Source organism: Manis javanica, chromosome 4 (genome assembly GCF_040802235.1).
Source record: "Manis javanica isolate MJ-LG chromosome 4, MJ_LKY, whole genome shotgun sequence".
Classification (NCBI taxonomy): domain Eukaryota; kingdom Metazoa; phylum Chordata; class Mammalia; order Pholidota; family Manidae; genus Manis; species Manis javanica.
In genome coordinates, this window is record NC_133159.1 from 148,487,496 (window position 1) to 148,503,473 (window position 15,978).

Sequence of the window (15,978 nt, forward strand, 5' to 3'; positions counted from 1 at the left end):
ACCTTTCATTTTACAGACAAGGAAACCTAAGCTCTGTGATGTCCCCTCAGGAGACTGCACCCCCTACCCCTCAGCAGCCTCATGACATCTACACAGCATGATACTTATTCCTCCCCTTGCGTTCTTATACATTATAGCCATTGCTTCTTTTTTTTCCTCTAGTTTCTCACTAGATTTCGGGCTCCTTTATGATGTAGAGCAGGTTATCTTTGCTGGGTGACCTGAGGAATGTGTCCGAACCACACACAGTTATTTGCCCAAGCCACTAGTTATTGTGACAACAAAAACTGCAATTAGATTCCCATGTCCTTTTCCATCCCAAAAGGTGGAGTTTCACTATTGTTTTCCTATGTTTGCTTAGCATCTTAGCAAAGAGTTAATAACCAATAATGCAGAGCAACATAGATTCCTTCCCCTGGGAGGCCTTGGGTTCTGTATAACTTAGCAACTGCTTTCTGTTATATGGGAAGTTAACCTTGGATAAGCAGCCAGTGTTGGCACAAGGTAAGGTGTAAGTGGTTCTGATGCAGACATTTAAAACATTGTGCAGTTTTGCTCTTTAAGGGTATGCAGCAGTCTACTTTAAAACCAGAGGTGTCCACCTACCAACCCATGTAGCTGTCCACAGTCATATCTCAGCGTTCTGAACCACGGCAGGGCAGGCTTCAGTTCTGAACTTACTCCCTTTGTCCTGCTGCAGACTTGAACTTACATCTCTAACCTGATTCAGGCCCCCGTCACAGTCAGGAGCATTTTAAGAAGCTGTAAGCTTTTAGATGAAGCTAAATTCTCAGGAAAGTATATATTAAAAGTCCCCAGACCTGGGTCTTGGGCCACTTACTTCTTTCTGTGGAGCCTCTGCCCGTGATCACTTTCTCTGTGAGCCTGGCTTACACATAGCCATTTCACTTCTGTTTGGAAGAGGGTTGAGTGGGACAGAGAAATTGTGGGGCAGGCGGGTCAGAAAACCAGGACTAGTTTGACACAAACATGTGGAGTACGTGAAAAAGCCTCTGACTTGGTTTCTTTCTTTTAGCCCTTCTCTTCCCCCTTTTCCACTAGGGCTCTGGTATCTTCCCCATCCACACCAGGTGGTGCAACAGGGCCAAAAATTGGGAATATGCTGGGTTCCAAGCCCGGCTCTGCCACTGATTTTCTTCTGCACAACCTTGGGCAAGTCACTTTACCCCAGGGTTCCACTGTCCCCTCATATAAAGCAAAGGAGAGGATCATACTCTAAAATCCCTAAGTTCTCCCCCAGCTCTCAGTTGTACTTCCTAGGAATTTGTTTCTGCTTTCTAGGTGTTTGTGCTTTCTAGGTATTTAATAGAGGGTCATGGGAAGAAGAACCCCCGTTTCTCCACTGGTAGTATTTCAGAGCTTCTTGATACCTGCTAACCATAGCACCGTTCCGGTGGGCCTCCCACTTGCCCACCAGATTACCTACTCCAAAGGAGTGTCAGGGGGATCATGACAGGGCAGGCTTCTCTGTCTGTCCCCTTCTCTGTAAACCTGAGCAGTACATTGATGAGAGGGAAAATGGATACTGGCCCTGTCTGCCAAGGCCTGCAAAGTATCTTCAGATGCTTGATGCCAAAGAGAAAGGAAGACAGTTGAATTAGCTACTTAGAACTCAGAACACCACCCCAACTCTTTAAATGGTGTTTGAGGGCCAAGAGGCACAGTTAGCACTGTGGGAATGCCCAGCTAATGGTCTTTTCTGTTTGGAATATTTAGTGAACAGTTATTGGTTTCAACGCCCCCTGCTGTCTGTTGACAAGAACCAGGTCAGTTCGCCTTCCTGAAAATAACAAAACATTTGTTCTTCAGAAATAACTGCAATTATAATTGAAAGGCCAATGAATGACTTGATTGTATTTAGTGTCAGAATATACTCTGCCCTCTGAGCAAGGAAAATAAACTTTCATGGGCAAAAACCTCTTCTTCTATAGCATTTAGTTCAAACCCATTTAGGAAGCACTTTGTTTATCCAAATCATTTCTCATCCTGGACCAGACCAAGGAAAATTCTCAGGAATGAAAAAAATAATTTGGGTTGGCAAACATTCACTAAAAATGCATTACTTTATATTTTCAGGTGAGGAAAAATTCCAAATGAGAAAAAGTCTTGGAAAGAATGCTGAGATTTTGACTGGGTCTCAATTCCAACCTATACAAATGTATGTGCTATTATTTTATTCACAGTTTGAGACTCAGAGAAGTAATGTTAAATGATGATAATGCCTTGTCTTTGTAAATTGTTGTCTTCAAATGTGTTAGCCACAATGTTATAAAAATTAGCTTTGGGCAGCTCAGTTTGTTAAGACTTGTTCATCAGGATTGTGAGGGGTCTGTATGCAGAGTAATCTGTATTCAGATCCTGACTCTGTCTTTCTATCTGTGGGGTCAAGTTACTCAAACCCTCTCTTCTATTTCCCCACTTGTAGAACAGAAATAAGAATCCTTACTGAGAATGTTGACGTAGGGATTAAAAATAATAAAATAATGCCTGGGCATTTATTTGTCTCAGACAATGAAGACGTATGGTCATACAAAAATACAGACTTGAACATTTTTAACAACTTTATTTTTAATAGTCAAAAACTGGAAATGCAGATGTTGTTTAACAAGTGCATGATTTAACATCCATACCATGGAATATGCCTTCTGCAGTGAAAAAGAATGAACTGTTGGTACATGCAACCATCTAGATAAAACTCTAAAGAATATGCTGAGTGGAAAAAGCAATCCAGAAAGTTACTTACTGTATGATTCTGCTTGTATAACCTTCTTGAAATGATAAAATCATAGAAATAAAGGAAAAATGTTCCCAGGGACTAAGGAAGAGGTAGGGAGCGGGAGGGAAGTAGACATGGCTATTGAAGGGCAACATGAGGGATCCTTGTGGTGTTGGAAATGTTCTGAATCTTGACTCTGTCAATGTGGATATCTTGGTTGTGATACTGTTCTAAGATTTGCAAGATGCTACCTCTGAGGGAAACTGGGTAGAGTGTAGTTCTTAAGACTAAATGTAAATATACAATTATCTCAAAATAAAAAGTTCAAAGAAACCAATAAGATGTAAAGTGCCTGGTACAATAACATTCAATTTATTTTCCCCCTAGGCCTCAGTTCCTTATCTATAATAATTATAGTTAGCATTTCTGTAGCAGCTATTATATGCCAGGTATTCTGTTTCATGAAATTTAATTCATATAACAACCCACTGAGGTACATAGTGTTATCTCCATTTTGTCAGTAAGGGAAGCAAAGTTTTAGAGTTTTTTTCCCTGAGATTGCACAGTTTGTAAGTAGCTTTATCAGTTAGGATAGGCTAGATTATGCTACATAACAAACAATCCCCAGATTTTGGCAGCTTAAAACAAGAAAAAGTTTACTTTTTGCGCATGCTGCGTGTCCATCATGGGTTGGCCAGGAGTGTTCTGTGCTGTATTACCTTCTGTCAGAGGTCAAGGCTGAGGTAGACTTCATCTTTGTGCTTTCTTGATTGCTGGGGCAGTACAACGGGAGCAAGGTGACTTGCACACTGGCCTTTATATACTGTCTGCCTTAAATGACCCACCTTACCTTCACTGACATTTCACTGGTTAACACAAGTCCTCTGTCCATTTATGTGCCTTAGGAGGGTGAAAAAGCACTGTCCTCCTATGTGCTCAGAAGGAGAAACAAATATTTTAGTGAACAGAATTAATAAAGTTACAACTCAACAAAAAATCCATGCTCTTTATAGCAGTGATCTCACAGGACTGTGGCAAAATTAAAAAATGGGAAAACATAGGAAAGGGTCTAATATGGGATCTGGCTTGTAGTTTGTGTTCAACAAGTATTGAAATTGAATCCTAAACAATTGGTTAAAGTAAAAACAGGTTAAGTTTGTCTTCAGTATTCCTCTCTGGCCATTTTTTGGCACAGTCCTCTCTTGAGGACTCCTGATGTTTCATGCCAAGAAGCTGTCTCACAGTTGCTAAGGCCCGTGTCTGTACCCCTTGCTCCAGTCTCCAACCACAGCAAAGTTCCTGTGCTCTAGTGGTTTTCACAACAAAGTTCCTGTGCTCTAGTGATTTTTCGCAGGAACTTCCTCACTGTCATAGATCATCACTGACTGATTTCAGATGGGCTGGTCCTTAGAGAATACTTATTCGATCTCTGGAGAGGAAATGAAGGCATAGACGTGCCTGAGAAAGTACAGCTGACTAGTCAGTAGCAGCCAGGACCAGTACCCACACTTTCTGCTTCTGAGCTTAGTGCCCTTCCCACTGGTTCTCACCCTGGGCTGATAAAACAGGTCTCTTTTACCTAGTTAGTGTCCTCTGCTGACAGATCCATGGACTTTTCTCACTTTTTCTTACAGTACCGGTGGTGAGCAAGAGGAGACGTTAAAGGAGCCACAAGAGGAAGTGGAAGAGAAAGACATGTAGGGCTGCCAAAGGGTTGCCTAAAGAGGCTGTGAAGTCTTAGTTTTAGGGCAATAGTATTTCCTTGTTTGTCTGAGTTGACATCCTTCCCATTTTTATGTATACATTCAATGTGAGCATGTTTCTTCTTTTACCAAAAAGCTGTAAGATGATGAGATCTAAATTAACAGCATCTTATAGTCAAATAAATACAGTCATAATAGTAATACAAAAATGTAAGTTTTTACTTGAGGTAAACTAAATCTGTTCTCCACATGAATATACTTTGATCTGTGAAAATAAATTTATTTTAGTTGCTAAGATAGTGTTTCAAGTTAGTGTCTCATTATTCTTTGATGTTCTCCTTACTCTAAGACATTCTAAGATACTCTCTAACTCTGGCCTGTTGCCAATAAAGATTTTTGTTAAGAGCATCCTTAAAATATACCTCTTAGGAGTACACTGATTTTTCTAAACATCTTCTCTTAATTACTGTGTGCTTTTAATTTCTTAGATCACTGACAGACATTCAAGACCTGTCTAGTATCTGCTATGAACAAGATAGTTCTTTCAAGGAAGTCTCATGCAAAACACCGAAAATGCGCCACGCACCCACTAGTGTCAGCACTCCGCTCAGCCCAGGTAGCCACCTGCGGGAGAAGCATTTGGGGAGAGGAACTAAGAGCCCCTGCCCTATTGACTCTGAGAAGCCAGGCCACAGGAGGAGACCTGGGGGGTGTTTTCTCACAGTGCAGAGGTGTTTCTTTAGGGCCAGAGCTGAAGGGGATAATTCCATGGGAGGACAGTACGGGTGGTGGTGGTTAGTAAGCAGCTATAAGGAGGTCTTTTACTTCAGCAGTAGAGGTGCACAAATGCAAATTCTGCTTTGTACTCTAAGCACTATTGAATTTAGTACAAACATATTGGATTCTCTAGAGTTTGTAAGTTAAAACAGTACCTTGTGCTTAAATATATGTAGTTCTGAGGCCTGCAACTGCAGACAGTACCAAATATCCTCTCTCTAGAGTCCTTACTTCCAATATATTTGTGGTTCAAATAATGTCCCCTTATTGGCCAATAATGGCCAAGTTTAGAGACTGTCATTTTTTTTAATACCTTGAGCTGCCTGTCAGATCAGTGATTCCATTAGTTATTAACAATTTGGAGAATCCTGGTATAGGTATAAAGTTTTGTGTTTTTGTTTTTAAATAAAGGGTTCAGACACTAACTGTCCTCTTTTCTACAACAGGGTCGTGTTCTTCCGTTGCCAGTCAGTATAAAGACTGCCTTGAAAGTATCACATTTAAGGTTAAAACAGGATCTACCTCATGCTGGAACAGTCAGGAATCTGTTCAAACATTGTCTGATAAATTTACAACTGTCCGAGAGAAAGCAGAGAGCCTAGATTCCCTTCTTACTTCCTCTGAAACTCTTCCTTCAGGATTGATTGATCTTGTAAGTAAACCAGTTCTGTGTTACATACTCATGGAGTCAACCCAAAGCTTGGTGTCCAAAATATTTCTCCAAAATCATTTCACAAGGAAAGCAAGAAATAAGCTGGCTCCTTTCTGAGTCTGCATGGTAGGGTGCCTCCTGGGCTTCTCTGCCCTTTTTATCCCAGAGATAATGTTTGGTAATTTCTCTAAAGAGCCAACCTCTGCCATAACTTATGATGCTACCTCACCTGCACTGTTCTGTCTAACCATATTCTGCCTACTTGAGGAGGCTTGAGTTCTTCCTCCTTGAAATCTCCAGTTAGTTCCCTGAGAGTTTTGATTGATCTCCACCTTCTCTGAACTCCTGAACTAGTCGTCTGCAGTAAAAAACACTTAATTGTATATTACCTTCTCCTCTGCTTCCCTTCCCCCTGCTGTTCTTTCTTCTCTCTCCCTCCCTCATATTTCATATGTGTAGTGTCTTCAAGAAAACTACAAGTTCCTTACTTGGTACTGCTCATTAAAAACCTATTGACTGGCCATTCTAGAGGCAGACTGACTACTTACTTTGGCCCTTAGTGAAAAATTGGCCTCCTCTTAACTGACTTTGGGCATTTGAATCACAAAAGATTTCACTCTAAAGTACAGACAAAGAATTTTATGCTTGCATTCAACAAATCATTAGTTGGGCAGATTCTAAGTGCCAGGCACCATGCCAGGCCCTCTTCTAGGCATCCAAATGTGGATAAGAAAGACACTGCCATGACGAAGCTCACCACCTAGTGAGAAAGACTGGTGTGATGTAACACAGAGGTAAGACTAGGTATTGTGGAGGCAAAGAGGGGTGAGAAGGCTTTCCAGAGGAGGGGACATTTGAATGAATTTGATTCCATCAACCAAAATGGCTTCTTCCAGCAACGATACACAAGCTTAATCTTGAAAATGTTTGAGCTCATTTCAGTCACGGGCCTCTTTTTTTAGCCCAGTACACATGTCAATTACCATGTTCATGTCTTACCTATAGAAAAGATTGTCTACATTTACTGGGGCTCATTCCTCCAGCACTGCTCAGGCACCGGACTCACCGACCCCTGCCACCCAGAGGAGAAGCCCTCCACAAGGTACCCTGTGTTCGCCGTCAGACTTCAAGTCCTTAACAGTGAGCCAGCTTAAGGGAGCCTTAGTCTCATCTTTGATGCTACATGAGAGCCAAACAAAAATGCTATATTTTTGTACTATAAAACATACTCATTATAGAAAACTAGGAGAATAAAGAAGAGCTTAAAAGAGGAAGCTGCCATTTAATTCTACCACAATTTTTTAACCTCTTCTGCTGTTTTGGTACATATCTTTTCATCTTTTTAGAAATATACAAATATTCAGCATAGTTGAGATTATAGTGTATTTGGCTCTGACCTACTTTTTTTCTTTGATGATATGTTTTGAGGATTTTCCCCTCATCAGTAAAAATTGCTCCTAAATATGTGTAACTGCTATGTAACTGTCCATTATACATATGTTGCTTAACCATGCCCTTCGGTTAATGATTTATATTGTTTTCCAATTTTTGCACTTTATACAAAAGTCTTTATTTGTACCTCTGATCCTTTCATTACGATGGATGTCTTAGAAGACGATTTCCAATTCAAAGGTTATGAGAATATTAACAGCCCTTGAGGCATCTGCCTTTGCTACATGAATTTAATGTCTTTTCTCTTTGTCTTCGGTACAGTTCTTAGAATCTCCCTCAGGGGGATAGGGATTTTGTAAATTATGCTGAGGGGTTTAGTTAATGTTATAATTGAGCACTTAGAGATTGGCCCAAAGTATCATTGCCCTGATGATCTGTAGAGAAAGTCCTCGCACTTTGTGTTTTGTTCATTTTGACTGGTCCAGAGCCTCTGTATCCCTCCAACAGCCCCATTCCAGATTGGGCTCCTGGCCTCTTGGTAAGAATTTGTACCTTACCTACCCCAGTCCTTGGAACAGAATTATCCCGGGGGAGGGGCACCGGTCAAGCAGTACTGGGAGAAGAGGTGATACGGGAAAAGATTTGGAGTAAAAGGGGGAGAAAAGCCATTGATCTAATGTAAGAGGCTTTCTTCCTGCTTTTGTTTGTTTCGTCATTGAGAAATCCTAAGTCAAATCCATGTGGAGGCCTAGAAAATGCAGATTCAGGTCTAGGAAGCTCTTAAGTCATTTTTCATTAATGTTCTTTTTTGTTTTTTTTGGTTTTTTTTTTTAATGGTATCATTTATCATTGATACACAATCACATGAGCAACATTGTGGTTACTAGATTACCCCTATTATCAAGTCCCCACCACATGCCCCATTACAGTCACTGTGCATCAGCATAGTAAGATGCCATAGAGTCACTACCTGTCTTCTGTGCTATATACTGCCTTCCCCGTTCCCCACCACCACCACATTATGTGTACTGATTGTAATGCCCCTCAATCCCCTTATCCCTCCCTTCCACCCACCCTCCCCAGTCCCTTTCCCTTTGGTAACTGTTAGTCCATTCTTGGGTTCTGTGAGTCTGTTGGTGTTTTGTTCCATCAGTTTTTGCTTTGTTGTTCCCTTTATCTTTTTTTAAGAACTAGTAGAAGCCATCTCGCAGTGTCACATCGATGAGCTACCACCACCATCACAGGAGCTACTTGATGAAGTTGGTAAGGGACCTTCAGTACAGAATGTACTCTGTGACCCTATTAGTTATGGCACAATATGGTTCTGTGTCTCAGGTGTGAGCCCTAGTGCAAAAGGCCCCTATAAAAGTCTGATTAAGTGTACAGAATTCAGGAAGGGGCAGTTTTCCAATAAATTGGGCCTCAGATTACTACTAAAGCCTGGCCAGGATCATTGGCCTGTGTCTGAGGTCATTTTGTTACTTAAAGGTTCTATGGGTAATGATTCTAAGAGGAAATAACATTCAAATGGCTTGTTATGATGAGCTTCTTTTACTAAAGGATTCTTATCTCCTTATTGAACCAAACCAGCCATAGCTTGGAGGCCTGAAGTCTGGCAACTGAGGCCAAGATACCCTATACTTTCAGTTTATTAAAGGTACTGGCATTGTGGATGAGTCACTTTCCCAAGGGTAGAGAAGACAGTGGCACAACACTTGATGAGACCAGAATTTTCCATTTCAGGCAGAGACGCAGAGACTGAGTGATACCAGATCAGTTTTAGTTGTAGCTGGATGGGCTGGCCATGCCCAGCTGAGCTGATGCTGAGAGTGAGATGTGCATGATTTTAGAGGTATTTGGGGCAGGTGGTTTCCTTCGCCAGGAAAGACCTGACTGCTGTCTTCTTGACAGCCTGACTGACCAGCCCCTCACTCTCAGAGGATGTGTCTTACCAGACCTCTGACAGTCCAATTTTTGGTATAGGACCTTTAGAGAATTTACTGAGGTGCACCACATGGTTTTCAGAGTCTGCAAGGTTTTGTGTCTCATCAGGAAGAGGGAGGTAAGTGACTAAGACTACCTGGTCTGAGTCAGGGGGCAGCTACCGTCCAGACTGTCACAACTGCAGCCCCTGCACACTGGCCTGATGAACTTGGGTGGAACCAGTGAGAGCTGGTAGAACTTCCTTGGTTTTTTTTCTTTTTCTGTAGTCGTCCCTTCTTGCCTCACCACACCCCTCCCCCAGTGCCACAGGGTTGTACAGCTCACAGGGCTGTTGGCTCAGGCTCTTTCCTTCTCTGGAGCTCCCTAAGGCGTCCTTGCACATTCCTCCTCTCCAGTTGCTCTTCTTGATACAATAGCAGAACTGCTGCTTGTGAGAGCAGAGGCTGCCCGCACATGGCCTGCTCGGGAGATTCTCAGTGACATCTGTTGGTTGGTCACGGCTGAAGGCAGCACTTGTAGGCTCCTTTGCAGTTTGACCATTGGGATACTTTTCTTCTGGATCCTGCTTATCTTCCCTCTTCAGTCACCACATGGCTTCCTCCTGGTAACAGCTTCTTCCCACACACTTTGCCGAAAACCTCCCCCATTTTACATAAGGGAATTATCTGGGCCAGGTTTCTAGGTGAAGTCTGCACTTTGAGATGGGTCAGTAATTTCCCAGAAGGACAGAGGGCAGAGGGTACTTGGGTAGTTTCTCCTCATAATGGGCGCTCCCACCCAATTATTGTATATCATCACTTCTTGTTCCCTCTCGAGAGACCCTTGGGAAGTGACCTGGAGCTGACACCTGCACATTTGGAGGGCCCACATCCAAAGTTGTAGGGTAGTGTGCTGGCAAGGGCCTAAAGAGGAGGATCCTTTAGAAACTTAGGATATAGATTATCCTTTTTTATCCTTGGCTAAAAAATGTTTTTTTTTATTTCAAATTATATTAAATGATCTGATGGGGCCCCCTTCATGCCCAGGAGCTGCCTGGTAGAGCCCGTTTCTGGATCGGCACAAAAGGGGAGACCTGTACGTGCACACAACAGGGCCTTGCCAGCAAGCCCAGGGTTCCTTTCTGTGCTGCCTCCCTGCTGTCTCTGCTCTGGGAGCACTTAGAGGAGACCAAGCACCTAACAAATGCAACACAGTGTGCAGAGCTGAGCAGATGCTTGTCATGGTCTATGATCAGTTCTTTAGGAATTAGAAATTACGTAAACATTCTTTGCCTGCTATCTTCCCATAAATTAGGAGAAAATATGAAATATAGGCCAATAGAGATGGGGGAAATTTGGGATTGCTTTGATGTTGTGACAAACTTTGTGGGAGAGTATAAAATAGAGATGAAGAGTACAAATCCTAGAGCTAGCCTGCCTGGATTGAAATCCTAGTTCTCCCTTTTACTGTCTGTGTGATTCTAGGTAAGTTCCTTAACCTGACTTACCTTCATTTCTTTATCTGTTGAACATGAATAACAATAACATGATCAATCTCTCAGGGCTGTTGTGAAGATTAATTGTGAAACATTAATCTTGAATTAGTAAATGTAAGTTAGGAACAGTATCTGCAGATGTTACCTATCATCATTTTTATTTTTAGTGTGTACGGGATTGAATACCCCAAAGCAGCGGTTCTCAAGCTCTATCAGGCCTCAGAATCACCAGGAGGGCTTGTTTAAAACACAAAAATCCCGGACCCACCCCGAGTTTCTGATTCAGTTGGTCTGGGATGAGGCACATGAATACCAAGTTCTCAGATTATAACTGAGTATGCTGGGGCTGCTGGTCTGAGGACCACCCTTTGAGAACCACTGCCCTAGAGGATTGTATGACATGCGAAGAAGTGAGTTGCTTTCTGCTTTTGCATTGTGACAGAGCGCTTGAAGCAGCAGGAGGCCTCACCCTCAGTGTTGGGCGAGAATGCTGCAAGTCATCCCAGCATAACTGCAAATGGTAAGCCCACTACCCAGATCTTTTTCATCAGGTTCTTGCTGCAGTGCTGTCCACAGCAGCACTGGTACATTTGGGGAGTGTGGACTTTGAGGTCAGGCACAACTCCACCTCAATTCTGACTCCACCACTTTTGTATGGCAACCTGTTTAATGCTCTGAGCCTCAGTCATCCTCATTTGTAAAATGGAGATGATAATTCCTAGTTCATGATGTACATAATAGCTCTATTCACAGTACCTGGTACATTATAAGATACTAAATAAATGTGGGCCCCCTCCCCTTCATAGGGCTCCTGGCAGGATGAAATGAGATAGCATATGTAAAATGCCTGGTATATATTAAAGGATACTAACCTTCCCCACCCAGATTCCTTCCCTTTGGTTCCAACCTAGGAACCTCTAGCAAGTGAGAACAGAGTGGTCCCCCAACGTAAGTCTTTGCAGTATGTTTTCAGTGTCTCTTGCCTCCTCTTTTATGTGCCCTTTATTTTCTCTGCTTTCTCAGTCTCATTGAGAAATCTTTGCACAGGCAAGGTTTCCTGTAGTTTCACCTGGCACCAAAGAGCCCCCAGGATGCCAGAAGCAGCTGCTATGAATACAGGCGCCCTGCAGACTGCCACCTGGTCCCCTGCTCTCCTCAGAAGAGGGGAACCAGTGCATTGCATACTTCAGAGGCCACTGACTAGCCTTACTTTTTTGCACTCCATTTTAAGGCAGGCGTTCTCCATTATTATTGTTGTTGCTGTCTAATACAGTTAAGTCTTTCAACTGTTTTTAGATCGAAGACACTTAGAAGAACAAGAAAGTAACAGTAAAAAAGAAGATAGCAGTTTGCTTTGGACCAAAGAAACTCAGGATCTAGACGAGGACACAGAGAGGTAACAGAAAAGGCTGGGCTTTGAAAGGATTTAAAATACTCTGTTAGTTTGTGTTAGTTTTTCTTCTGATATTGGCAAGTGAGATGGACAAAAAAAATGGTCTTTTTCCTGCTATCCTAATAGGCCCTATTCCTAAAAGGCTTTTTGTTTTGTTTTGTTTTGTTTTAATTTTTAATTGTGATAAAATACACATAACATAAAAATTTTAGGCATACAGTTCCCTAGTGTTAAGTACATTCACATTGTTGTGCAGCCAGTCTCCAGAACTTTTATGTCTTGCAAAACTGAAACTCTTTACCCATTAAACAACAACTTCCCATTTCCCCCTCCCCTCAGTCCCTCATAACCACCATTCTACTTTCTGTTTCTATGAGTTTGACTACTCCTGATGCCTCATAAAAGTGAAATCAAACAGTCTTTTTGTAACTGGCTTATCTCAGTCAGCATAACGTCCTCAAGGTTCATCCATGTAGCATGCGTCAGAATTTCCTTCCTTTTTAAGGCTGTATTCCATTGTGTGTGTGTGTGTTTGTGTGCATGCGTGCATGTGCACATGCATGAGGACGCTCGAGCATCACATTTTGTTTATTCATCTGTTGGTGACACTGGGCTGCTTCCTACCTTTTGGCTATTGTGAATAGTGCCGCTATCCACATGGGTGTACACATCTCTCTTCAAGACACCCTGCTTTCAGTTCTTTTGGATATATTCCCTGAAATGGTATTGCTGGATCATATGGTAAATCTGTTTTTAATTTTTTGAGGAAATACCATACTGTTTTCCACACAGCATTTTACATTCCCACCAACAGTACAGAAAGGCTCCAGTTTGTCCACGTCCTTCCCAATACTTCTGTTACTTTCTGGGGCCTCCCTTCCTTCCTTCTTCCCTCCCTTCCTTCCTCCCTCCCTTTTCTTCCTTTCTTCCTTTTCTTCCCTTTCTTTCTTTCTTTTCTTTTTTTGATAGTAGCCATCCTAACAGGTGTGAGGTGATATCTTGTTGTGGTTTTGATTTGCATTTCCCTGATGATGAGCAATGTTGTGCATCTTTCCGTGTGCTCGATGGCTGTTTGTAGATCTTCTTTGCAGAAATATCTTTTTAAGTCCTTTGCTCCTTTTTAATAGGATTATTTGTTTTCTTTCTTGTCAAGTTGTTTTTTGTGTTTGTTTGCTTTTACTACATTTTGTGAGGTTTTGGCTTCATTCAGAACATTATAGTTAAAAGCTTTGGGAAGAGAATTTTTAGATCTTCCTAGCAAAGTCAGTAAGAGAAAATGGGGGCAGTCATCCCTACAATTCTAGCTAAAAACACAAGGTTGCCTTAAGAAACCCTGTCCCATTCCTGATTTGGAGCTCTCCTTTGACCTGTGTTGAAAGGTAAACCGCTTGAGCTCACCTCCTTTGCCTCCTGCCTTCTCTTGCCTGCCTAGCTGTCGTTCAGGGCCAGGACTCTTTTGAGACAAGGGAGACATACTCCTTGGGCACAAAATTAAAGGAGGCTCCAAAATATGCAGGAGTTAAGAAAAGTGCTATGTTAATGCAATATTTTAAAAAATAAAAAATAATGCAAAAAACCCCTAAATCAAAAAAAAATTTTTTTCCAAAAAAGATCTGAATTTTTAAGTAAGACAGGATCTGGATCTGCCCTTACACCACTTACCTCATCATAATCCTGGTCCTATGGATCCTTAGGGGAGCCCCACAGAATTCTTCCAGCTGCAAATGATAGAACAGCCCACCATGATGCTTAAACGAGTTTGTGTTGCAGAAGAGGCCCACGGGTTGGCAGGTGGGGCAGCTCAGCGATGCCATTTAGGCTCTTTTGATCTTCCTGCTTTGCCACCCATAGCATGTCAGCCTTTATTTTTAGACTTGTCACCTCTGGGTTGCAAGATGACTGTTGTCCACACACCAAGCAGAGATAGAGGGTGGACTAAAGGAATATTTTAGCCCACTCTGCCCCTTTTTATCTGGAAAGCAAAAATTTTCCCAGAAGCCCCTCCCAGCAAATGCCCACTTAACATCTCGTTGGCCAAATGTGATACATGACCACCCTTGGTCACAAGGGAGACTGGAAATTGAGTTTTCGGCTTTTTAGCTGCTATAGAAGAGGAAGGCAAGAGAAAAGAGTGTAACAAAGAACTTTTGGGTAGTGACTCCAGTTCCTGTCGCACTCTTCAAGGGCTGAATTATTTTCTCTAAGGAAGGAAAAGAGTCATGCAGAAGGGAAGGTCTGGGCAGTGGAGGAGGAGACTAGAGCCCTGGGACCTGCAAGGGTGTGGGGAGAAACAGAGAAGATAAAGAGGCAAAGTGGGAGGAAGATAGATTTTTTTAATTTTTAGAAATCTTATGTCTTTAGTGTGTCATGTAACTTCACTCCTTCCATTTCCCCAAAAAACCATCAGTAAAAATCTACACCATTATTCAAGGTAAAAGGAGAATAGCTCACGAAAGCCGGGTTACATTTGGTTATATAAACATGAAATGCTTTGCACATCATCAAAAGTTAACTACTGTTACTGTTGTCTCCTCTATGCTAGATACAGAGAGATGCCCACAGATGCTCAGTCAGCTCAGTCCTTAGCACCAGGCCAGAAGATAGAATATCTTTTCAGATGGGTGGGATTTTTTAGGCTTTCTGAAAATACATACACTCTCTGCATCCTTTGACCTCACAGGCAGTTCTTCATACAAAAAAGTTGTAGGAATGAGTGTGCAGTTCTAGTGATAGAAATGGACTTAATGACCTAGAATTGAGATAGAGAGCACTGCAGTTTGGGAGGTGGTGCTCTCATGGGCCCTGAGACTTCTTGTCAGGGGCTGAAGGCGGGTTTTGTCATGACTTAAATCAGATCTAAGTGACCTCTGCAACTCCTGATACACCCTTACCGAGCTTTTGTTTTCCCACGTTAATAGTGAAAGCACAAACTGGAAGGTCCTTTCCCATTCTAAAGCACTGTGCCTCGTTGTCAAGGGAGAGGGGCAGTGACTGTTCTCTCAATTCTCTTCACTTACCCTGGACAGAGCTCACTCTACCCTCGACGAGGACCTGGAACGATGGCTGCAGCCACCTGATGACAGCATGGGGCTACAGGATCTTCCTAGGAGCTCTGCAAGGTTATTGTTCACCATCAGAGGCTCGTTTTCTTCTTTTTTGGGAAAGGAGACTAGATTTTAGTTTTTAAAAAATACCTTGACTCCTTGGAGAAAAGTGTCTGGTGTTGGGATCACATTGCTGTAGATTAGCCAGCCCTGACTCCTGTCTGCTCTTCTTCCTCCAGCCACCCTCAGTGCTTTAAATATACATTAGCAGATTGGTATCAGTACGGAGAGAGCCCTTTAAGATGCCGTGTCTTTGCCCTATCACCTTTAGCATTTTTACCAGTCATTTGAATTAAATCAGAAAAGGCATGCTTATCAAATGTTTAGATAACACAAATCTGAGAATGAATGCTTATGTAATGGGTGATAGACTGTACATTCAGAATAGTCTTGACAGGTGAAATTGTTAGATTTTTCTAAAAGATGAAGGTGAGCATTTAGATCCAAAAGTATAGAATGCAGGAGAAGTTTGGACTGGAAGCTGTGACTCACTATAATTTCATTGTAGGCAAGAAGCGTGTCTAGTTTTTTTCAGCATAACATCTAGCATGCATTTTGAGACATGGTAAGAATTCAAGAAATTTTCTTGAAAAAGGCATGTTCAGCAACTCCATGAGGCCTCAGTGTGATGCAGTGGCTGACAAAGTCAATGCAGCATTAATGCCGAACAGACAGAAGTGCACTGTCCAGAACAAGGTGATGTCTCATGCTGGCTAGACTCCTAGACAGTGTGGGGCTGCTTTCTGGGCATGATGTTTTAAAAGGGAGATTCAAAGACAGTGGCCACAGAACAGTCAGAGTT

The 15,978-nt window shown here is 42.2% G+C and overlaps 1 protein-coding gene and 1 pseudogene across 1 annotated transcript in view; both read left to right on the plus strand.

Annotated features, from left to right (window-relative positions):
- Window positions 1-15,978, plus strand: part of LOC140849100 (DNA ligase 3-like) — an 854,661-nt pseudogene that overhangs the window by 241,475 nt on the left and 597,208 nt on the right.
- Window positions 1-15,978, plus strand: part of LOC108404263 (inactive serine/threonine-protein kinase TEX14) — a 116,903-nt gene that overhangs the window by 97,625 nt on the left and 3,300 nt on the right. The window contains exons 25-33 of the mRNA XM_073236211.1: window positions 2,098-2,179; window positions 4,372-4,434; window positions 4,929-5,056; window positions 5,664-5,869; window positions 6,875-6,971; window positions 8,450-8,524; window positions 11,122-11,199; window positions 11,976-12,075; window positions 15,099-15,191. Coding sequence (XP_073092312.1) covers window positions 2,098-2,179; window positions 4,372-4,434; window positions 4,929-5,056; window positions 5,664-5,869; window positions 6,875-6,971; window positions 8,450-8,524; window positions 11,122-11,199; window positions 11,976-12,075; window positions 15,099-15,191 — 922 coding nt within the window. The remainder of the gene's footprint in view (window positions 1-2,097; window positions 2,180-4,371; window positions 4,435-4,928; window positions 5,057-5,663; window positions 5,870-6,874; window positions 6,972-8,449; window positions 8,525-11,121; window positions 11,200-11,975; window positions 12,076-15,098; window positions 15,192-15,978) is intronic.